Source organism: Adelges cooleyi, unplaced genomic scaffold, assembly GCF_023614345.1.
Source record: "Adelges cooleyi isolate 19-005CV unplaced genomic scaffold, UGA_ACOO_1.1 ACOO_flye_CR_arks_rails_tigmint_CR_PRNA_30, whole genome shotgun sequence".
Taxonomy (NCBI): Eukaryota; Metazoa; Arthropoda; class Insecta; order Hemiptera; family Adelgidae; genus Adelges; species Adelges cooleyi.
Window position 1 is genome coordinate 7,644,315 of NW_026095971.1, and position 26,727 is coordinate 7,671,041.

General features: G+C 30.2%; 1 protein-coding gene across 1 annotated transcript; it reads right to left on the reverse strand.

Annotated features, from left to right (window-relative positions):
* Positions 1-409: 409 nt before the first annotated feature.
* LOC126838499 (protein MCM10 homolog) lies at positions 410-25,641 on the reverse strand. Its single transcript, XM_050572989.1, has 6 exons — positions 25,511-25,641; positions 3,218-3,721; positions 2,779-3,156; positions 2,568-2,705; positions 2,241-2,500; positions 410-1,581 (listed from the first exon to the last, which is right to left on the reverse strand). The coding sequence occupies exons 2-6, from the start codon at positions 3,327-3,329 to the stop codon at positions 592-594; spliced, it is 1,878 nt and encodes a 625-aa protein (XP_050428946.1). The 5' UTR covers positions 3,330-3,721; positions 25,511-25,641; the 3' UTR covers positions 410-591.
* Positions 25,642-26,727: the final 1,086 nt, after the last annotated feature.

Genomic DNA, 26,727 nt, shown 5'->3' on the forward strand with positions numbered 1-26,727 from the left:
AAATTGTTTTCACAAAACTAAGCTTAAGTTTAATTACTGCAATATTTACTTAATACTAAATTATAAATCAATACGTAGTAAATAGTATAATGTCACAATAATTAGTATAAATTCTAGAAAACTACACTTTCATTTCATATTATAATACATTCAGTTTTTTTTTTAAGTATAGCAAGCACCAATAAGTACATATTTATCGAAAATTATTTTTAAATATATATATAAATTATAAATGTTTAAGTTGTTTACAAGAAGAAAAGAAAGTTTAAAATTGTCTACATAATAAAAAATACTAATAAACATACACATTTTGATTAAATAAATTTTACATTAATGTAGGAAACTATAGCAATACCATATCATTTAATTTTTAGCATCTAAAAATAAATATTAGAAAGTATATTATATGACATGCAATACATTTTAATTTGCTATCATAGTCAATTTGAAGTATAAAGGTAGAAAAGACATAAATACCTATTTTTCATAGTAATATTTATATTGTATGTTAAATTATATAACTATATGATTATCAGTTGATTATTTAATTTTATTATAAATGTTTGAACAATTTTTTTTTCCATTAGATTTTTAATTTTCATCTGGTACCATTAGTCCCATACTTAATTTTGGCTGCATCGTGTTGAGGAAGCTTTGCTCGTCTCCGCGAATACTCAATTCAACTTCGTCAATCTTTTTGTGCCCCATCATTGGGGCTCGCTCCCACTTAGAACCGTTACAATTTTTACACGAAATGAGTGGAAACATAGTCAGGCAAATGGTCCTAGTATTGCAATCACCACATTTAAAAAATCGTTTTGTTCCATCAGTAACACGTAAAGCGTGCTTTTCAGCCTTACACCATTCAGATGCTGAAAACCAAGTATACTTGCACACCAAACAACGTACGGCCTTGCACGGCATTTTATAAGTGTTCATCATTTTTTGTTCCAATCTCTCTTTTTTGTCCATTTGATCAAAGTATTTGTCCTCTGCTTCTTGCTGAGCAATATCAATCAGTTCTTGGTTTTGTGAAGTGGCATTCATCAATTCTAAAAATCTCGATGAAACTTTTTCTTCTTTAGCAATTTTTTTCATATTACCCAAGTCCAAATCTATATCTTCGGGTAATTTTCTCTTCTTTCCTTCTTTATTTTTTTCAAATAAATTAGGATTTTCTTTTTCAATTGGCCCTTTGGATTTAATATAGTTCAGAGCATTAGCTTTGGCACACCTTTTACGTTGAGTTCCAAAATTATTTGGACTCGCAATGCTGCCTAACAAGTCTTTAAACGTGCACATTTGCGGCGATTCCTTGTGATCTAAATTCTTTTTACCCGATCCAGTTAATTCATTTGATTTCATACTTTCAGCAAATCCTTTAATAGCTGAAGCTCGGCGACTAGCTACAGTTGTATGAGATGGTGTACTTGAAGCGGCTGCTGGGGCGAGTGAAGCTGATTTACTTTTAGGAGTCAACTTCTGAAGTTTAGCTTGATCTTCTCTCATCAGCTTTGAATGATTGGCTTTAGTCGAAGCAAAGCTTCGACCACCATAAAACACTTCGTTTTTACCCAAAACCTAAAAAAAAAATTATTTAAATTGATTTATGTAAAATTTAGATTTCATTTTAAATCTACCTTAAGTAAAAATAATCACCTAATATAATGATTGCTTTCGAGTCAACTGGGTAATAGTAAGCGTATGGGAAAATGTAAATTATACTATTTGAATAAAGTAATCTAATTTTTCCAGTTTTAACTCTTAACTTTTAACTATAAGATATTACATACTACATAATTGAATATAATACAAATACTGTTTGTTCTTTCTACAAAAAAAAATTGCATTTACATTTGCCCCGTTCGTTTACAATTACCCCCATTATGACTATAATGATTAATATCATCGTCATCAAGCTTAACGGGGCCTTTAAGGCCCAACAATGAGATGATGGTTTTGTAGACGGATTTGCTGTACGGGACGGGTCGTCAGCCTGTCCCAGAGAGAGGATGGCGGTTCCTTTTCACCGGACGATTGCTCGCCCGACAAATGGAGCGCCCGTGACCGAGTGTCAAACCATCGACAGCGAGCGCTAACACACTGCTGCCTTACCCACTCAGCCACTCCTCCTCCTATTAATATATTAAAACAAAATCCTTCACATATTAACTGTTAAAGGTTTATATATTATAATAATTGAACTATAGTTATTGGTGTTAGTAATAAAATAAACTAACTTTATCCCGCAAACTATGAGCAGCAGTAGGTCTAGAGTTGCCAAGATTTGCTCTTTGGCCACAGTGTTTTATGTACTCTCTTTTAACATGGTACGTACAAACATCACAGTCGTTAACGTTGACAAACATTTCACATTTTTCACCATTTTTCTTAACTCCTTTACAGGTGCCATAATCTTTGGACCTGCCCCACACCATTACCTGGTCACCACTATTGATGGACAATGTTATACCATCTTTACGGTCTTTGCTATCCAATTCTAAAAACAAAAAATTAAGTTTTTAAAATTAATACATTAATATAAAAATGTATTTGAATAATTTTACCTTTGGGATTTAGTATTCCTACAACTGATCCCACATCGGTTTTCCATAAATCAGCGTGTGAACGCCCAAACAAAAATATTGTAACAGTATTTAACCCTGGCTTCAGATCGCTTATTTTCCATATGCTAAAAGTAGAACCTACACAACAGTACGGATATATGGTTAAAAATATAATAATCATTGATATGCTTTTGGATTTAATATTATATACCTTTTTGAGAAGTTTTGGGTAACGATTTGTTGACTAATACGCCTGCAACGACCCAGTCGGAAGTGATATCGCCCGAAGTGACATGCATTTTTACTCTGCTCACAGGCACTGGTGTTTTAGTGCTCATGTTATCTTTTATTGTTTGCGACGAAAGCAATGGATTTATCATACGCAAGCCGAACACGGGATCGGCGGCTGGGTCAAAACCAAATTTGGGGGTTTTCGGATTGGTTGATTTCTTAGGCACATCGCTTCTGGACACTTCTTCATCCAAATCGACTACTTTGGATTTCATTGACTTGAAAAAGTCACTAAAGGTACTTTCAGGTTTTTCGGCGATTTTGGCCATCGGCTCTGATGTGGGCGACTCTTTTTGTACTTTAAAAATCAAATTGCACGTTGATTTGACGTTATACATAATATTAAGTAGTGTACTTACTGTTGTCGCCTTCGCAGTCATCTGGTCTTTTAGGATCGCTTTCCTGGACGTCGGGTATTTCGGTTTCGAGAAACAGGGCCAAGGCATTAAAGTTTTCGTCGTTACTGTCCATTTCGTTTGAATTTGGAAAGCAATTTTAAAGTAAAATTTGGCACAAAGCAACTTACCAAGTACCATAGGTACCACGGTTTAGACTGATTAACAATCCATTGAACGACGAAAATGATCGCTTTGCTTTTATGATTTGCCAGACGTGGTTTTGGCGGCAAAATAAACGTCGCGATTGATAACAGCAATATAATTGTAAACCACAACGCTATCTAGTGGACAAATGGCGTGTTTGATTATTTGTTTCTGAGTTTAGTCCGAATAAGTGGTCGTCTCGGCGGCCGAGGGCTGACGATCAACGGGCGACCGCCATTTCTTTCTTGTTCTGAGTTTAGGCTCCTTACCGGTACGAGTGCCGATGGCTTTATCGCTATTGACAGAACTCCGAATGAAACACTAAACAAAGAAATAACGTCATCAAAATAATTTATTTTATATTTGACACTAGGAAATTAGATTCGAAAAAAAACCTTTCGAACTTTAATTTATTTTCAGTTTGATTTCTACCAGCTTAAGGACATAATTTTTAACGTATAATAATTTTATGTTGTATATTGTCCGAGTTATAGCCAATTTGACGGTCAAAATTACTTTACTGGAAAAACGACGATACCAAGTACATTATTAAATAACCGAACTTGGGACAGTTTATACTTAGTTCGAATGTTTCTTTTAGCTTGCATAGACTTCCGTTCAAATACCAAAAAGAAAAACATTTGAGATTAAAAACACAAATGTAATGTTCAAGTTCTTAATACCTAGAGCATGATGCAAGATTAATATGTCTCGTATAGTTAAAAATATTATATAATTTTTATAATCAAAAAACTACTGAGTATCAGCATTCAGCATCAATGGTATTAGTTGAATCGCTTCATGCAAAATGGGCCTAAGTCAACATTTAATCCAAAACGTGATTATTACTAATTCGTTATAATTTCACTTAGAAGCATCGATTCATGTTAAAACGGCTTTAGTCCCATTACTATCAAATTAGATACAAAATTATTGATTTTTGTAAAAAGGGTCTAAGTCTACTATACTTAAATACTAATAATCCTGACTGCATTTGAAAATAATAATATTGTTTTACAGAATATAATTTTACTGTTTAATATCTATTAACTTTGATAAATCCCTTATATGTTTATGCATTTTGAAACATATCAAACGTTTTTTCTATTTTTCCAAAAGTTTAAAGTTAAGGATCAAGGCCCTTTTTGCATGAAGCGATTCAGTTATACAATAATGTATTTTATTTTTCATGTATGTACAATTTTGATAAAAACATAAGGGAATATAATATTTCTTTAGAAACGTTTAAATGTAAAAACTGTATTAGCCGACTTATCCGTAAAGTAGGCACCTAGTAGTGTTAATTTAAAATTGAAATATTATTTTATTCCACACAGCAAATATCTAAGAGCAGAACTACAAAATTCATATAATCTAGCATTTAATACTGTTATGATTGTCCAAATGCATCACTTCAGATTTTTTCAACAATTAATAGGTTTTTAACAATTATCACAAAGCCCATTATAATATCTATTTATTTTACTTTTTATTTTTGTGTTTGGACACCCGATATCTCTAAAACCTCTTAACAGATTTATTCATGTAGTTAATCTATAGACCAGAAATCGTACCCGAAAGGTAATTATTATTATTGGGTCAAAAATGTGAAAATTTCACTAATTTTCTTACAAAATTACAACAAAAATAAACAAACAAAAAAAGTATTAGTCGCTCTTATGTCAAAGAGAAAGAAATATTTTCTCAAACGCCCGGAAACTTTTTCTTTATAATTTTTTTTTTGTAAAAATGAAAATAAAATCTAGATAATTGTAGTCACTAGTCTGTACCTGTATATTAATATATGTTTAATAATAATTATTTAAAAATCTACAATGAAAATTATTTTTCTATTGATGAAAAAAAATAAGACTGCAATGCTACTTTAAGGGTTATAAGGTCGTGTGCGTTAATTGTAAACGAATAGGAGAAAATCTTTAAATGCAATCGGCTTATATCTACCTAGTTTTATACAACAATTTGTGTTTTTATCGTATAATATTAAATTAATTTTTTAGCTAATAGGCTTTTCGTTAAAAGGAACATTTTCCAATTATTTTATTTAAAAAAATCGCATTTATATTAGTCTTAAATGTCTATAAATAGTAAATACCCTGCTACGGTGCTAGACATTTTTTAAAATTATTTTTGTAACAAACACAACTCTCATTTTAAACAATTGCATTGATAAGTTATAATACGAGCACTTTTTAATGATAAATAATTAAAACATTCAATAAAGGTATAGTACTATTTATTTATATGATTATTATTAACGTATTTATTAAAAACTTGAGAAGTCATTAAGAATAATAATGACTTATGATTTTTTTTTAAATTGATTTCCAACTAAACAAAACGTTAAATAGGCAATTCTTAATTTAATAGGCACCTATTTTATGTTGTAGTATGTACATATAATATAACAATAATATGTTATTGTTTCTAGCTTTGGCTTAAAAAAAAATAACATTTATGTTAAAGAAATGGCCACCAAGAAAACTCGGTAGGTTTGCAGTCCTGTAAAATGACATATTATTAAAAAAATAATAATAACGCACCACCGTTTTTTGGTATAAAAAGTACAACGGGTAAACATTATGAACGCAGATAATTTTAATAAATGTATTTAAATAAGTTCAGAAGAACTAAGAGGGAAAGTTTTTATTTTTTATGTAATTATGGTTACTTGTAATTTTTTTTTAACTTAAGTTAGTTGTTTATTTAAAGCAAATCGGCCAAGTCGTTTCGTTTAATAATGTCGCCATTATCCCATTACCATAACAAAATGGAAACATTAAATTGTTGAGCTTAATTTAATCTCATTCTGTTTTTAAACTTTTCACAATTGGATAATGAAACAATACTTCATCTTTTTTATATGACTGTAATTTTCTACAACAATATTCCGCAACCATTAAAAAGTAAAGTAATATTCCAAAATATTTTATCGATTAGGTTTACATTTTTTTTTGTATTATTTTTATTTTTTGTTAATATCTAATGATACTTAAAAATAATTTTAACTTGTAGAACTTGAGGTTATTGGGTATAAGTTTTGTTAACATTGTTTTTGAGGTCATTTGGAGTAAAAATAGGTTAGCCTTACAAATGCATGACACGGTACGTGTTACGTGTATCTTATTTCTGTATTAATTTATTCCAATGCTAAAAAAATGTATAATTTAGGCTTGTACAACGAGTGTATTAAACCAGTTTCTAGTATGAAATGCCACGCGATATAAGCCGTGTGTTTGATAATAGGTGAAAGAACACATATATATTTTTTATTTAATTTTTTTCAATTTTAATTTATTGTTCCATCGTTTCTCTTGTTTTAAAACCCTTGAGGTTTTTTTAGGCACCTATTTTTTTATACTTACTATTTTGCATATCATAAACCGTCAAGCATTGTTTCCCCCCTGAGGCGGACCTTATAGAGTATTGTTATTATTATTTTTTCATTTCTGTTTAAGACAGACAACATATTATACTGCGATGTAAACCTAAAGTGCTGCGCGTACCAGCTATTTTACATATATAGAGTGAAAAAAAACGGTACACGGTATACCTACGTTTTTTTTTCTACTATACCAAACAGGACGAGAACACGTTGCTAGTACTCTGCTGTTCGTATTGGTGTTCACCATAAAAAAAAACTCATCTCATTTAGTCTGATTTACATTTGTCTGCATTGTTTATTATAATTTTTTTCACACAACGCGTCATTCATTTTTGCATCAGTTCAAATGGCTAAAAAATAGTTTCAGCTGCTGTTTGGATTTTTTTTATCTTTTAACGTTAGGATAATAAGATATTTTTATTTCATAATTTTGAAGCAACAAAACAATTAATGAGTTGAGGTTTTTCATCTATTTATAATAAAAATTATATTAATAATATACAGCCAATTATTTGTTTATTTTATATAGGTATATTTGACTTGGCGCAAAAAAAGGTTAACGTCACGTTTTGAAATTTTAACCGATAACTTTTATAGTTTGTATTTTACATAATGAAGCTTTCTATGTATTCTGTCATTTTTTAGTACTGATTATTGTTTTAGATTTGAATAACTAATAATTAATATATTAGCTAAGTCAAGTTAAATTTTATAAAAAATTAAAATATTGTAACAGTATGCCCCATTGCTCCTTAAATAAATATTTCATAGTTTGGTATAAATTTTAAACAAAAGGGTTTACCAACTTGTTATTCATTTTTGCTTATTTAAATAATAAGTTCTAATCAATTAAAACAATATTAAATTACATATAATGTTAAATTTTTTCTTCGTTAATTTTCAGTCATAACTGTATGTAAAAAAATAGGTTTGAAATTAATAGGCTAATGAATGTTTTACTTTTGTTAGGGAAGAATGTAAAATATATTATTAATATTAGGAATTGAGAATATTCCTCTATAAAAACCCCTGTGTGAAGTCAAAGCCCCTCTCGATACAGTCTTACGTTAGTATTATGTTTTCATTTTAGTCCTTATAACATTTTAAACAAGGTGGTCATGTATACAAGTTTTTTCATTGGGTTTTCAGAAAACTATATTATAGTGTGTTCGGTGAACACATAATATATATATTTATTTACAATTATATTGTGAGAGCCCGTGGAAACCTTATTAAAATTAATGAGACCCGTAACTAAATAAACAGTACACAAAACAAACTCTTTGAAAATCATTTTTCTTAGAAATGTATAGGGATACCTTAACCGCAGTTACCACACAATAATAACTGTGTAGCATAACGGTTTTCAAATACAAGACATAAAATTAATAATAACATTTAATTTGTATTGTGACTGTTTAAACTTCGATATTCAAACCAGATAAAAATAAAATATAGATTTTTTACAACTTATTTCATCCTATTACATAAATTTCACAAAAAACAAAATATATAAAAACGTATAAGTACGCTCGTAGCACTTAAAGGTTAGGTTGGTTAATTAAATAATCAACAACAAAACACATAAATTGTTAAATTGTTTTCTATAGATTGAAACACGTCTGGTCGAAGTATGTTATGAGTCACCGCTTCAAATCCTTAAATTCTCAATTTATGAGTAATATATATTTTGTTTTCTTCATTGTCCCTTCTACAAATTATGAATAAGCACAGCATATTGGCATTGGTTTTAGATACGCTAATAACACTGTACAACGTGATTTTGGAACATTATTATTGGATATCGTTTTCACTGAATCTGAATCTGGCCTCAAAATTTCTCTAACACCTTAATTCATTTTTTCAATATCTTTATAGGTTGTAATCAACTTAGAAAACGAACATAAGAAATTCCAAATTTCTTTTGTGTATAAATAAAAACCTAATATTTTCACATAAGCTGAAGTCAGTTTTAAATTATATAAAAAAAAGTATAATGAAAATCATTTTTTGAACTAAATTTTAGAAAATTGTTTAAACGTACTAAACACCCTTCAAATACATCAAACCAATTTTTTTACACTTAAGAGGCGATTTAAAAAATTAACTCATCATGCTAGAGAATTTTGTGCTTTGGTTATTTTTCCAAAAAAAAAGTACACTGATTTTGTATTATTTATGAATAATACGTTCTGTAGACTATAAACATAGAAAGTTGAAGTACGCGTTACTTAAATATTATTTGGGTACTCGCTACATACATAGAAAATACCTAAAACGCGTTTGTGTATTGTTCGAGAAAAAAAAGGGCGGCCTTTGCAGCGGGTGAAGGTTTGATCGATAACGCGAAGGGGCAAAAAAAACGACGACGACATAAAAAAAAGGCATTTTGTGTGTATGTAAGGAGGAGGTGGTGGCGAGTTATATGCGTTGAGCATCTATATACGTGAGTGTGTGGGGGGTGGAGGTTGAACGACAAGAAATATGGCGACGACCGGTCGGGGGCGACCGGGTGTATGGTCGGAGGGCTGTGAGTGTGTGTGCGTGTGTGCGTGTGGGGGTGGTAGTAAAAAAAAAACCCTGGGGGATAAAAAAAAACAACCGTTGGTTAATGCAAATGTGGAATTTCCCGGGGTTTTCCTTATCGCGAATATCCCACCGTCTCCACGCATCCGTCCGCGTCACCGCTGAAGGGTCTTATTCTTTCTTTATACTTCTCTTCCGAGTTCCGATCCTTAGGCAAACTTGCCCAAGCAACACGCAGGACAGCCCGAGGACGCTAGATGCGTCTCTCTTTCCTTCTTTTATTTTTCTCTTTCTCTTCTTCTCTCTCTCTCTATCCCTATCGAGTCTCGTACATACATACTCTTATAATATGTTTTTCGTGCACTCCCCGCTGCTTTCAGCCATATCACATGCTCCTACCAGCTCACCTCCGATGCGAGCACGTAGCTTCTTCGTGGCCATGTCGGATAATTTCGGTTATCTAAGGCCACGCCAATCATCTCCCGCATATTCCTTTTGTAGCAATAAGAAAACAATTAGTTGGTCCTTATTATTTTGCTGTGCCAGAAAAACGCCAACAATAAGGACGGCGGCCCCGGACATTCATTTCGGGTCGAAAAACATTTAATAGTTTACTGCAGTGGCGGGCGCCCGTCGTAATTACGGAAATAAACGAGGAAATATACCGTTTCCGCATAAATTAACAGCGATAAACGCCGCAACAAGTTCAGAGGGTTTCCACTTCAATCGTTAAAGCACGACGGAAACATAACGATTGGTGATTTAATCGTTACGGTCATAAAGAAAGAAATACAAATTGAAAATTAAAGAAATTCTATGTTTAGTTATAGATCCATTTAAAGGTCAAATGTCAAATATGCAAAAAGTTCAAGGTGCAATAAATGTAAAATAATTGTGTTCATTGGTTAGTATTTAGTCTTACGCACTAACAAAGAGGGGGGGGGGAGTGTGGGATCATAAAAATTCGAATTTTTACAAAAAAAACTCTTAATAATACTAAATATAGTTTTGTATTTAAATTAAAACTATTTATTAAAAAGTTTACTAAGAAGTTAAATTTAAGAGACAAATTGAAGTAGAAAATCAAAAAATCTATGAAATTCAAAAACATCAAAATTGTGATATGTTTTGATTCTATTATTAGTTTTGTTCTTAAACTATATATTTTTGTAATACATTTATACTCAGTTATTTGATTACTGGTAGCGAATCTTTTCAAGACTCAAAACTATTACCATTAGCTATTTTTTTTTTTTAACTAGATTTTGAATGTCTTATTCCTACTTTCAACTGCAATTCATACTGATAAAAGACGATTATTAAACATTTTTTAAAATTTAACCATAAATAAAAATTCTAAAAAATAGATATATATAGAGTTAATTAAATGAATAATACACTTCAATCTTAAATATAACGTGTTATATACGCATATAGCGTCGTCTAAGTATTATGGACACTTAATAAATATTACAAAATTATAATAACAACAGTAATTTCAAGTTTTACTGTAATATAGTTAAATACTTGACATCTATTTCTGTACGGGATATAATTTTCCAAGACTGCAAAAAAAATTAGTCTGGCGATTGAGCGACTATCACATTGCGACGGGTAGATAATTAATACCAGCTAAGTTATTTTTAATTGTAAAAATACAATTAGATACAATTGGAGTCATATGCCTTCATTAAATTGTGCATGGTATAATTTAATAATATTATAGTTTTAAGTTGAAACGATCCTTATTATAATTTAATATAAAAGTTATTGGTTTAAAATGTATACCTAAAAATATTAAGCTGCTATTTTGAAATATTAAACAATTTTTTGTTCTAACTAAAAGGAAAAATTAAAAATAAATTAAGAGTTACATAGAACTTTTGTATAAATTAATGTTATACTGTTCATATATTTTCCACAAAGTTACTGTTTTTATTTTTAATTATATACTGTTAACAAAACTGATTAAATTGCAATGTTATCTAAAATTAACGGTTGAAGAAGTAGGTTAACTAAAAAAACATATCTAAAATTAAATCATTCGTGTCTTGGCTAAACAATTATTTTATAAATAATTTTTCTCGAGCAATAATTTACCTAACCGTTGGTAACATTCTTTTAAAAATGGAATTATATTTGTGATTTATGACCTCAACTCACGTTTATTATATCCAATGTTACTTTATTTGTTAATACATTAGGCTCTTGTGTGTATTATAAAAACTAATAATATCCAGTAACTTTATAGAATTTTCTTTTTAAGACCACCTAAGCTCTAATAAAATGTCTTCCCTGGTAGCTGATGGAATCAAGTAATACACTTATTCTGTCAGGGTTTTCAGTTTGGGACTTTTAAAATTCTTTGTTTATTTTTAGATAAATTATCTATTTTATTGCAGTAATAAAAAAAAAAAATACTCGCGCCTGACTGTCAGGAGGTTATTTTCGATTTACATTTTCAAGCAACATCAACATACTATTATATTCATGTGGTCCAGGCGGCGGTGGGCGATATTTTTTCTGCCTAAAGAAAGGCTCTCGCACGAGGTTCTCTCATTTCTTTTCCCCGGTATAACTTTTCCTATCCTCGGTCGATTCCAAACTTCTTTGTGCCATTAATTCTCATTTCGAAGAATCCTCCCCCTTTCCATTTTCCTGCGCAAAACCGTTAGCCTTCCCTCCCTTGTCCTCACTGCCTTTTCCACCTGACCGCGTTCGCTCACAAAATGACGTGTATAGTCTCCTTACCGCCCGTCGCTGAACACACGGGTCTCACTTGCCCTTCACTACCGCACCGCTTAGCCATCGTAATGGCCTCGGCGCGGATCTCATAAATATTTCCATTAAACTGAGTGAAATTGGTTTTTTCGCAATAACGCCAAAACGTTCTATATAATATATACACACAACGACGTCTGTGGTGGTAGAGCATGCATTCAAATAAGAAGGAAGTTAAAAAAAATCGAAAGCATTGTATGGTTATATTATCGTCGCCAACGTTTTAAATCTTCCATTCAGCCATACCAGACCCATGGCGGTAAACATAATAGGGAGAAAATCAGGAAAAACCGCACAGCACCGCAGCACAACCGCCATGGTAGATTACCTTCTACTAAAACTTGCGGTTCCTGACGTACAAGCAAAACAAAAATAACTAACCAGAGGTTATAGAAATATCTTATGTTTGTTTCGAATACAACATAACAATATTAACGAACTTAGATTTTTACTTTAGATTAAATTACAGCTCATTAGCTATTATTTTATACGAAGTACTCAAGTTTACTTTATTTGAAAATTCTTACACATTAGGTACATAGTAAAATTATTACCTAATCCAGACTATGGAACATGCAGGAATCGCGAATAAATGTATATGATATAAATTTGGAGTATGTAATATTTATTATTACAAGTAACCAAGTGTACATCATTTGAAAAAAAAATGTTTTGATTAAAAAATCATTATATTTCTTTATAAGTACCTATTATACATTGTTAAACAATATTATACATTTTGAAGTGTAAAAAAATAATATTTTTTTAACAGTACCTTCCTAAAATAAGGAAATATATAGATTTTTATTCTCATTGTGCACGGAAAAAACTGTATAGTTGGGATAACTACATAGTTATGGTTAATATAATACACAATAAATATTCTAGTTGGAATAATAAATAAATAATTGGACCAGTTGGTAAATTTATAGTAAATGCAACTATACATTTAGTTCGGTCAACTATTTATTTAGTTATTCCAACTAGAATATTTATTGTGTCTTATATTAACCATAGTTATGGTTGTCCCAACTATATAGTTTTTTCCCGTGTGTATAGAATTAATATATACTCTAACGGCCGTATTATAATCACTTTAAATGTGTACCTTATATACTATTATCTACAGTAATTTTGGAAAATAAAATAATTTTTCCATTAAACATACTTCAAAATTACAAATGTAAAATTTTTGTGGAAACAGATGTTTGTTGTGTTCTGTACAGTTAATTTGTATTATGTATTAGTATGGTATGACATTGAATTCAATCTTTGCACAAAAAAATAGATAAATGTATTGTGGTATTAAACTGTTTTTAAAAGAATGCCACTTTTTTTTTCTTTGCCTTTTTAAAAATATAAAGATGTCTGAATTTCTACATTAACAATTTAAACTATATAAACTGTCATTCATATATTGCAGAATGCTGAACGGTTTATTGTTTAGTTATGCTATATATATTATAACATTTAGTGTAACGGCTATATTATGGTAATTAACCATGGTCGTCGTTTTTAGCTTAATTAAATAGAGCATAAGTTTATTGATTGGACTAACAAACCCTATAAATAATAATTAATTAATATTTATTATTAACGTATAACACGTATTTTACGTTTAAGAAAAAAGATAAAACTATGTCAAAAATATACGGTAATTATAAATATTAATTAATTATTTATTATTTTTAGTGTTTGTTAGTCCAATCAACAAACTTATGCTTTATTTAGTTAAACTAAAAATGACGACCATAATTACCATAATATAGCCGTTACACTTTACGGATTTACGGTATTTTCGTAAATCGTTTAAAATATATAACCGTAAAAAAAAAGTTTAACGTGATTTAAAAAAAAAAATATTAGGTCATTAGGTCGATAAGGTGTAGTTTTTTTGTATAGTCAGACATTGTAAAGCTATTACATTAATGAAAGCGGTTGGAAGTAATTCCAAAACACGGGTCAACAGGTTGACGACAAAACATAAAATATAAAATAAAAACATTTAACAAACTGTTTATCGTTAAACGGTAGAATCTTAATGAAAACCCCGGCTTTAAAAAAGTTTTGAAAGACTGAAAAAAAGAATGAAAAAAACAGTCTTGTGGCTCGGTTCGTTAATTATTATTTTACCAGCAAAGAAGAAAATTGAGTTTGTTTTCACCCTTCGCGTTCATTCTGCGCCCCGCAGCCAAGTATCATGGTCCCTTTTCTCAATTACTTTTTCCTCCGCTTTTTCTTTCTTTCTTTTTTTTTCATTATAAGTTGTTAATGAAACCTACCCTAATGATGAACGGATTAAGCAATGCTGCCCTGGTTCACTCTTGTTTGTTATGCTACGTTTATATTTGGCATTTACCATCTTTTAAATATTTGCTACTTGCCGACATCCAAAAAAGTCCAAATTTGGTACGACGATTACATATAATACGATACAATACATTACTATAATAACCGCAATAGAATTGTTTGCAATAATATATTAAAATTGCCTACATATAATAATATATTTTTATAATTAGACCATTAAATGAAGGAAATTTCTGCATTTTTTAAAAAGAGCTGTTCAAAAAAAGTTTAAGAAAATAGTTTTATAGAAAAAAATGTATGATCAAAGTATTATAGCGTCATTTTCTTGTGCTTAAACGTAGTGTAATCCAACTATTTAAATATAAATTAGGTGTAATTTAACTTTGGTAGTTTGACGGTACCACGACAGCGTTCCAAAAAACGAGTAAAAGATTGCGGCATACACGTTCTGCAATACCTTGTAAATTTGATAATTCTCTTAATTATTCGACGAGGCGAAAAGTTGTCAGGTTTCGTGGAGTTTTTTTAACGCCTACTAAACCGTAGAACGTAGGTGGCCATCACGACCAAGGCCTCCGTAAATGCTTTCAGCTTATTGAACTAAAACTTGAGTTATTACGTTTTTCTTAAACCCTCCCCTCCCTCGCCCCATCGACGCTATATATATTTATACATTATATACTCAGACATGTATACATATACATTTAAGGTAATATCGAAACATCCGAAAGAGAGAATAAAGTACAAGAGAGAGACAAACTGAGAGAACAGTCCAGAAAACTTACACGCGTACATAGAATAATTATTATTGGCCCGAAAATGGCTTCGACCAACGTTTCCAAGGAGACGGCGTGCGCGCCCACCACCTTTTCGCCCTCACTTGCCGTTCATGTCAATTTCGTGCCGTTTACGCTTCATTTATTTTTTCCTCTACTGTACCTAACCGGCGGGGTTGTTGTCGGGTGAAAAATTTCAAGTTTTCTACCAGCCGCCGGCAATAAAGGCAAAAATAAAACCTCCCTGGAAAATAACATTCGTTACCGTCAACGGACACCGTACGTTATGTATTGCTGTTTACCAAGCATAAAAAACTTAACTAGCCAAAAAAATATAATACCTATTATACGACGTAAGGTTTTATTTTAGCTTACGGTTTTTGTGACCGATGGCAGCGAGTTATATTTTATTTTATACTTATAAACTTATAATACACCGTACACGTATATTATATTTTAATTTAAAATATAACATTGATTATGTATACTAATATAAGGCTTTTGTGCAGTAAACGGTTATAGCATATGGCCACTAGTTTTTCAATAACTATGGTTTCAAAATTCAAACATTGTAGAGTATGAATTATTTTAGCTGAACTTGCTTTTAAGTTTAAAACTTATCATTTTTTTAATTTACCCAAAACAAAACTAATAATACTATTTATTATTATATTTTTTGTTTTTTAAACTAAACACTTAATATAATAATGTTATATAATCATACAAAATAAAATAAATAACTAATAATGGACTGACCTGTATTTATTACATCCACATTGACCTAAGAATTTAGACTTCGAATTTTAAGCAAACTCGTCTCTTTTAAGTTTACCTGGTAAGAATTTAGTCTGTCCAGGAAAATTGACTACATTTTAATAAATCTCGCTTTCAATATTTTGAAGGATGTTCATTTAAATAATACTTATGACCAGACTTACTAATATAACCAGACATGATTATTGATTATATATAAAAATACAACCTTTTACATACATTATAAAATAGTTAAAAATTGATTAGAATGTATGAATATAATACACTATAATATACGTACAAATAAATGTATATTACCTAATAGTTTAATATTATAAATAATATAAAATTATTTAAAGATTAATAAAATATATGATTATAGGAAGATCTGCTTTCAAAAATAACACATAACTAAGATCTAAGAAGCATCTCTATAGGGTGTCAGTAATCAATTTTATTTCAAGTAATCTTATGTTAGGAAATATTTAACTTCGTCTTTGAAGTCAAACTTTCACATTAAAATTATAAGTGCAAATTGAAATGCCTTATAATTTTTATTGGGTTGCGAAGCAAACTTTAATGAACTTTACCTAATTTCTTTTTGTAATATACATTGGTGTTTTTGCTTTTATTTATTGCGGGTTGCATCAAATATTATAACGATAACAAGACAATAAAAAATACAGTTTAACACAGCATAAATCAGTACAGAAGAAGTTAGCAAAGTTGGGTCAATGCAATTATTAAATCTGAATGTGATTTTATCACAATCAAACGCTTTGATGCTAATCTAGAAATACTAAGAATCCAGCACAGTATAAAACCGACAAAGTTTAACCCAGCACAGTTCCAACCAAGTATAGTCCAAACCAGCTTAATAAGGAATTACCAAAGTGATTTCAGTATCCACTGATTCGCATCAAAGCATTTTCGTGAATGTGATTTTTTAGAAACTTTGCATCTACTAACTACTTTTATTTTAGTTTATTATATTTTTCTTCGTTAGTCATATTATACTAGGCAGTTGCCTTATAACTTATAGTGGGTTATGAAAGAATCTATTCCTATGGTAGGAAACGACTGACAGTTGTCTTATTTCCTTCAATTGGTATTTATACTTCTGAACCAGATGGTCTCTTATGATGGTCTAACTCCATTATAATTTATAACTATTACTAACCTCTTATTATGTGGGTTATATCATTATAAAACCAATCCTTCTCAGCTTATCACATTGAAGCTATTACTATAAGTGTAGTAACTATTATAACTTTTATAAACATCAAGTGCAATCATGTATAAAAGAAAAACCTATTATATATTTTTATAATGTAATAGCTTTTTTGACAATTTTATTTTCCAATATTTTAAAAATACCCTAATAAATAGGAGTACCAGTCAGACCCCTTCATTATAATAAACCAAATGAACGTTACCAAATACTCTTAAATATCAAAAACTATACATAATATATAATATACTGAATGCTACACAATTTACCTGAAACTCGTTAACTGGTTATTCATAATGATTACCTACTCTATAATATTATATAACCGTGGAGAGCATGTACTTAAGTAACGTGGTTATATTTTTTTATTACAATAATTGTAGTAATATACTATTTTTCGGTAACCCCAAGTTATAATATTAATTATGCGGTAGTTATTTTTTGAGGTCTCTAAAAACGCGCGTTGTATTACGGCACAAACCCTTAATAATTATAATAATATTGGGCTCAAATAATACACATTAAACATGCAATTATATGAGTTGTAGTAGGCGTAAGCGTAAACCTTAATTTCATCGATTATAGACTTTAACGAGACGGGTAATTGTACTGATCCTAGTATAATTCGCTTAATTGAAGGGACAAACGTCATTATTTCAGTGTGCTAAATAATTCCTCGGTTTATTTATTTTTTTTTTGAAACTAAATATTTGCACGTGAACCGTCATATTATTATAATGTACTTAAAACTACTAAGGGTTGACCTAGAAGGCTGAAATGTCGTACATTTCTTCTGTTCGATGAATATAAACGATCCAAGGGTAAGAGCAACTTTTTGGGGAGCAGTCCAAAAAACAGTGCCATTAGAATCTAATAGAATATTAATATTATAAAAAAAACTACTTATGTAACATCTTCGTTTTCAGTCAGAAGCCAGAGTTAGGGTTGTTAACTTTTAAAACTTAAATGGTAACCTATACTTTAGTTATTTTTTAAATTAAGAATAATTTGCTGACATTTTTGACGGGTGAAGTGTAGAATTAATTTTATCTGCGCGAATTATTTAACCACACACCACCTCCCGTCCTAAATTTTCAACTCTTATAACTTAAAAAGTAATTCTTTAAAATTGGTTATTGACCTGTCAACATTTTCAGTCAATTATTCTTAATTTAAAAATACTAATTAAATGTTTACGTTACCATTTAAGTTTTAGAAGTACCTCTCCACCCTCAACCAGGATTCTGACTGCAAAAAATACAAAACCTTAAATTATTAGGTTTTACAAAGGTATTTTTTTAATAATTTTATTATTACCGTAGTAGGAGCCGTGTTTTTATTTAAACAGAGTTAGTACGTGTAATTAAAATACACTTGTATCAGTGTATTTACAGCTGTGTACCTATGTATTAACGTTTGTGAATCCGTGTATATTTACCTATACCTTTATAAATTAATTGAAATTTATAAACTCCCGAATTTTTAGCGTATACTACCTATAACATTTTATGTAATTTAAAACAAAGACATTCAAACTTGAAATATACGGCAATGGTTCAGGTTCGGTTTTGTTCAGTTCGGCTGTACGTATATACCAAGTTAGAAATCGTATGATCTAGTATAAACCGATTTTGGGAAAAGTGGCCTCTGTCGGACGACTACAAAGTCGTAAACTTCAAAGTGCAATAACTTAGTCATTTAGCTACAGATATGTGTATATATATATATATATATACAGGGTGGCCCACAATTATTTGACAAATGAAATAACTTTTGTTCTAGACTCTAGTGAATATTTTTGAGATTTTTTTAAAAAATAATTTATACTCATTTGCGCTATAAGCACCACGGTTTTTATTGCACTTACCAGTTTTACTTTTTAAAATTTTTTTTCGAGATAGCCATTTTATTCAAAAGAATCGGTGAAAAAAAATTTGTATTTTTATTCATCCGTTCAAAAGTTATATTCATTTGAAAATGAGGATGACTTGAAACGGGAAGTGGAGTGCGGTAGAGTTAACCGCGTAGAGTTATTTTTATTTGCGCGCGTTACCTATATATTAGGGTGGTCCTTAAAAAGTCGATTTTCTAATTTTAACCCCCTAAAAAGTTTCTAAATACAATAAAAATAAGATCAAAAAAAAAAAATGTGAAAAGTATTAATGCTAACCCGTGCCCCACAAGGGTTGAAGTTAAAATGAGATTTAACATAGGATTTCGACACTTGTACACAAATCAATGCATAACTTTATTTCCTACTCCTTATTTTGAGCTGAAGTTTTGATGGTTTTATAGCTTGGAGTCTGCTAAACACGTACATCATACCCAAAAGTTCATACCTATCAAAATTGCTGCCAGAAAATGAAAATTTAACAAAATAATTGGCGTTTTGGGGTACTAAAGGTACCAAAAAATGCCTATATTTTGTTAAATTTTCATTTTCTGGCAGAAATTTTGATAGGTATGATTAAATATAGGTATATATAAATGTAACTATATATAAAATATATAGTTTACAACCAGAATATAAATAAATTAAGTCCTCGTTATCTACTTTTGCTTAAACTGTATAACGGCGCACTTCTTGTTCAAACAGATTTTAAAAACCCAGATCGTAGAAAAAACTTTTTTCTAAATTAAAAAACTTTTTCTCGGCCGCCCTTCTTGGCTTATCCAGCCATCGTGAATCATGTATTCGCTGTATTGTATTGGTTGGCCGCGGCTGCTTGAGAATATAATACAACAATAATTATAAAGTAAATTCACTGCACAGAGGAGAGCGGATAAGAAAGAACATCAGCTAATAATGAGATTTCCATTTGGTGCACTTGAAAAAAAATATATATATACATTACGGCTTATATGTGTGTGTGTGTGAATCCACGCACGCTTGGTTGTAGGCCGTTTTGTGTTATTGTGTATAATCCTCGGTAAAGCCCACAACCCAGTTACCCCACCCCTTAAGAGGGTTTTCCTAAGGGGCTTGTACAAACTCGAACCCTTACCGTAAAACTCCACAGAAAAATAAAAAGGTCCCGGAAGTATTATTAAAAAAAAAAAAACAGAAAATATAATGTACACTATGTAGTATATAGTAGAGGACCGTAATCCGATATTACATCATCACAAATTTGTATTTATTCGGTTTTTTTAAAAACTTTTTCTCCGAATAATTGTAAAAAACGTGTTTTCTCATAATAATTAAATCTGACTGAGGGTTAATAAGCACGGCGGTGTTGAGACGTTTTAATGAACGATGGTTAATTGCGTATTCATCACTGTACAAACACAGAACAAAGTGCGAGGGCGACTTACGTAGCAAATGGCTCGTGCGACACACTCACAAAGGTATTTTTCAAAAGACCTAGTTTTTCTCTTATTATTTTATTGAATCAAATGGTTTGACTCATACATATTATACATGCTATTGTCAGTTATTAGTAATAATTATAATATAATTACTTGTGTAATAACTTAGTACACTAGTCATTACTCGAATCGCACGATAAGTATTTTATCTACCTAATTCTACGTATATAGTTTATTATTTATTACATTTATCGTTTATTAGCTCACTTTCACTTATACGTGGCGTCATTGATTATAAATATTGTAGATTACAAATATAACTGTTTATGTAGACGTATTTTAGTAGCGAACTGTAATGATCGTGGCTCGTGTAGGGTATCTAATTATGACTAATCTTATTATTTACGCAACTTGGTCACTTGTTTAAACCAGGTCTTACTAACATTTAGCACTTAAGTTTTCCTTGTCCTGGTGACGTCAATATGTTTAACAACAACAAGCAAAATACGTAAATTGTAAATTGACTATGTAGTTGTTCAATTCGAGCTAACTTGTGTGTATAACCATTTACTATTAATGTCTTAACTATTGAACCAAATCTAACTTGTGCAGTTTTTGTTAAGTAAAGAACTTTTTAATTATTTAAGTGTTCAGTTATTTAATGTATAATTTACTTTTCTACAGTACAAAATAGCTTATGTTTTGGACATTTAGTTCACTACAGAACTCATTATCCACGTTATTAATTATATTTTAGAGGCATAAATCACAACAATTGTGTAATAGAGAGTATTAAAGTGAACTAACTGTTGTAAATTTGTACTTATGTTTAAGTTATATCAATTATATCTATATGAGAGTGAAAGTATATGTGTTCTTACCACTCGATTACGTTCCATTACAAAACGATTCTATAAAAACTGTGGCATTTTAGTTCATTAAATAAGTTTAAACTGATTTGTATAACGAGGTAGCTATTTTTTTTTATCTCGTTATCTACTTAACTTTTAAATTATCATATATATAATATTGAATTTCAAATTTGCTTAGCCGATACAGAAAATGTTATTTAAAAGTTTTTTATTTTTTTTTTATTTATTAAAAATATATTTACAATCTGTAATATTAGTTACAATAAGTAAATTTGAAAAAAAATTATACAATGACAGGACAACGTGAAAGAAGGAGGTGTCCGGTAATACTACTTCAACTAGATTTAATTACATAATTATAATTGTTTTGAATTCCTTAAAAAAATTTTTGATTTTTTTTTTTTTTAGTTATTGAGAAGGTTGCGTGACCAATTTCGTTTTAATCGACGAGGAAAATTCTTTGGAAGAGTAAGAGAAGAAATATTGGATATCAGTGGATTCGGGTGATTTATAGTGTAAGAGTGGAATTTTTTATTATGAGTGGATGCAATAACAGGAATAGTAGGAATACTGAGGTCGTGATTTAAAAGTTTAAAATTAATGTCTGCGGTCGAAGAAATAGAAAATCAAAGTACAAAATTATAACAAAGGAAAATGCAATAATGGCGTTTTAGTAGAAAAATCAGTTCAAATAATAAGAATGAATATGAAAAATATCGAAATTCAATTATAAACGGAAAATGACATACGGGTGGTACATGTATATATATAATATATATACTTTGTTATCTTATATTCATTACATTAAACTACAATAAAAGAATATGATCTGTCTACATAGGAAGGTGGCGATGACCTGCAGCACCAATGGGAAATCGAAGAAACTAATTTCATTATACTTCCGACGCAGTAAAGAAATTACATTTCACATAATATAACTCACACGAGTAGCGAGCAGAGCCCGAGACGAGACCAGATTTAATATCGAGCCTAACTGCCTGATGGCGAACTTTTCCTTTTCTCCGTTTTTTATTTTATTATTACATCAGCAGCTGCCGGCATTTTCTTTTCCGTTTCAAGATCTCCGTTATGTATATATATTTTTTTTTTGTTCTGGTTGCATTTTCCCGGTCTGTGACATTTTTCTCTTTACTCCCCTCTATTGTATGTAATTCGCAGACTCTCTTTAACCATTCACATTCAAAATCGAACTTTGCCGTTCGGCTTCTTCGAACTGTAACAGCCCCTTCCTTATCAACTACAGTATTTCATCTCTTTCTCCCTCTCCCTCGTCCTAATATATAATATACATATATATTATTTCAAATATAACTAGTATCATTTGCAACCCGACGGTTTTTTTTAAATTTAATTTTAGCAATCACATTCACCCTCTCGCACATGTAAGTCCTGGGGTCTTTGTATATTTATAAATTATAATTTATATTCCAGCTGTACTCGCTAGTTTGAGAAAAATCAATGGATGCTTTGAGGCAATTTTGTAAAGTGCTTGTAATTTGTACCTATTATATGTGTATACGACACGCACGTATATGTATGATAACAATATTTAAGTATTTTTACTCAATGTATTAAGTAGAATACTATTATTATTAACGTATGGTATATTAATAGAATGCTGATAAAACGATAAAACGTGTATACTATCAATTGAGCTACAGAAACATTTTTTAATTTTCTATCAAATATCAATCAATCAAAACCTTACCAATATTTATATGATGGGCAAAAAAATTAATTCTAAGAAATAGTTGCTTTGTAAGTATCAATAACGTAGAATTAATAGCTGTGAAAATATAATATTTTTTATAATAATAATTGTACTAAGATTTCATGCTTGGAAGATGATTTTTAACGATGAAAATTATAAATAATAGAAGTTCATTTAATCAACGCTATAGTTTAAAACTACATCAATTGAAAATGTTTTAAAATGTCGTTTTATAAATCCATAAAAACTTTAAGCTGATAAATTTGTTTATTCAATAATTGTTTTGAGTTGTTACAGTTTATTATTGGAGCTACGATTTTTATTATGCTGAAAGGCGATACGATGTGTTTGAATGTAATGATTCATACAAATTTCAGTTGTTTACTGTTGTTTTCTATAGTACAAATTTATTTATAAATTATTTTGTTTACAATATTTTATGTTTGTTTTTATTGAATTCAGTATTTTAAATTCGTTACTTATTTATATATTACATGAAAATGCCACTTTCCGAGTTTATTTTCTAGGTTCTGTTAAGAGACGAAATACTTTGTTTTCATGATTCTTGCAGCACATAGCTCGAAAAAATGATATACTAGTAGTCGGACGCGAATAAAATATTTATAGAAGTTTTGCTACAAAACTGAAAACACAATATATTGCGTTCCCTCGACGGATTGTTATACGTTTTTTTCTTGGCAACGACGTTGCATTTGAGCGAGAATTCGCAGATGAAAGATAAGCTAATCAGTGCGGTACCATGGCTTACGAATAACTGCGAGATAAAGAAAATAGGGGAAGGATGCATGTTTTTCACTGTCCAGGAGGTAAAACGAGAAAAAAATTATTAAAACGAGAAAAATAAATAAAGGGCTTTTCTCGACGGGCTGTAGCGAGCATACAAAAAAAAAAAATCCGGCTTAACAAGACTCTCTGGGAAATCTGAGGGAAAAATAAAAAATACTGGATAACGAAGCGTAAATATAATATAACTGTAGATATATATTTGATGTATATATGCATGGAAGCGAATGCAATTATTATAATTCCACATTTATTTTAGCAAATATTTTCTGTGAACATAACGCGTACAATCAGTTCAACGGAGAGAAACAAATATTTTAGAATTCATTTTATTTTTAGGTTTGAACTTTAAAATGTCTATAAAAGACTCTAGTAAATAGCTGAAGAGCTAATGCAATATGATTACAATTAAATTGACAAAAACTTGTACAAATAAGTACCTAGTCGTCAATATATTTTGATTTTGACAAAATTCATGCTACACAGGCTAAAAGTTAATTTTTTGTGTTTCACAGAGATTCAGACACCACCAACCTAAACTATTTATCTAGAATAAGTCTTTACTACCTACATTTATAGCCAATTATATATTTATATGACAGTATAAATTATAAGTTGTAATCTTATCTCTTTACTAAAATCATATTAAATAGGTGGTTTGCTAATTCAATTTTAAAATGGTTTTGAAATAAAAATGTTGACATTTTCTTTCTTATTCTTTTCAAATCATTAAAATAAATATAAATTTTTGGTTGTTTAAAATTTCAGTGTGCCTTTTTAAAGAAAACACAGTAGGTAAATCAATTAAGTATTAAAACAATTAAAATCGTATATTATTTTAAAATATATTATATTGAAATTGGTCTAACCTAATTATGATATAAACTGCACAACAAATGTTCATGCATCTATACACAATACATTAGAATATCTAATATTTCGGTCGTTTTCGAATTTTCAACATGGTTTTCACCTCCAAATTTTCTCCAAATTACATAAAAAGAATACTGGTGAAATAACTACACTATATGACGAGTGCAAGTCGTGTCAGTGAATGTATACATATTATAAATAAATATAGACGTTCACAGGTACGACTTGCACTCATCATACAGTCTAGTTATTACCAGTTGTTATCAGTATTTTTTTTATGTCATTTTTTAAGATAACTGAGTGGTAAAACAATAAAAAATTCGAAATGACCAAAAAAGAGTCACTTTACTACCACTATACATATTAACTAGAAAATAGATTTAAATAAAACAAATAAATATTAAGTATCTTCCAAAACTAATTTAAGTATTTAGAAAGTTATAGTTATTATGTATGTCGTACAAATATTGAATACATTACCAGTTTTTGAAAAAGTAATGATTTCTCTAAAAATGTGTGTAGTAACTAGTAATATCTAATTATATAAATCGGCAAAATAGACTTTTAAGAAGTTAAAAACACATTAGACGTCATTATAGATTCCATCAATTTTCTCATTGTCTAAAATTGGACAAGTTAAGAAGTGTAGATAAAATAATTCATAATCTAAGTATTGTTACCAAATCTAAAAAGCATGTACTTAATCTACGATACTAATTACTAATAATAAATGTAATTACCTATGCGACATATTTATGCGTTTGTTATTTGTTCGTTTGTTGAGATGCTCTACGGTTGTCTTTGTGTAATAATAAAATATATGCGATTCGGAAACGAAATTTTCCATAGTCCCGTAAACTCTTTATAATATCATCACTGATGATAGTAGTTATTAAGTGTCCCATCGAGGCGCGGCACGGCAACTGCAGACGGTATGCGTATTTCTATACTCGCATAATATATTATATAGAACAGTCACAACCAGTTCTCGTGCACTAACGGCGTATACCCTTTGCCGGTGTACTACAAAAAAAAAAAAAAAATCGTCGAAATTAAATCGACCGGGTGGGTATTGTTTTGGGACAGGAAAACTAATCTGCATAATATTTATGTGCCGACACCGTGGTCGTCGTCGTCATAGAAAGGACACACGCGTCTTGTCGGAGGGAATCCGGTTGTGGTGGTCGGCAGGGGTCGTCATCGTCTCATCGGCGGAAAGGGTTAATTCATTGAAATAAACCGGTGCGAGAGGGAAGTAGACGGAAAAAAACACATCCTCCGACGGATAGAGAAGAAAAAAAACAACAAACACGCCGCTGGACCGGTGAGAACTCTCATTAATCGTATGCAAAGCAAAAAAAAAAGAATAATAAATAATTATTGTGCCCGCGGGCTAACCGGTGCATATACATTATGTACATGCATGTGTATAATAACATAATGTATAGGTTTAGAAAAAATAATAACGAGCGCGAGGGATATTGTTTCTCGTACCTACGCGATATTCTTTTATTTTTTTCATTTTATTTTACATGGCATATATTAACATAAAATTATTTTGCCTCGCAGGGGTAAGTACATGTACAAACACATACACGGGTATGTTCTACTGGTGAAATTCAACGTTTGGGACTTGTAGAGCAACGTGCTTCACAAAATTATCATAATATAAACACACGACAGTTACAGAGACGTCTTATGATTATTATTCTGTCGTTGTCGTATGCACATTTACAGCTGGATAATCTCTATAATATTCTCAACCGTGTAACTTGTAAGTATACCTAACAGCGTATTTAAGTACAAGAAACCATTCACACCATTATATTGTAAAACCGTAGGGTAAACTTGGATAAGACGAAGACACGATATTGTGGTAAGTGTAATCGGCGAACCAAAAAAAAATATACTAGGTTTAATATACTCAATATAGAACATTTTTAATGAAAGTATTTTT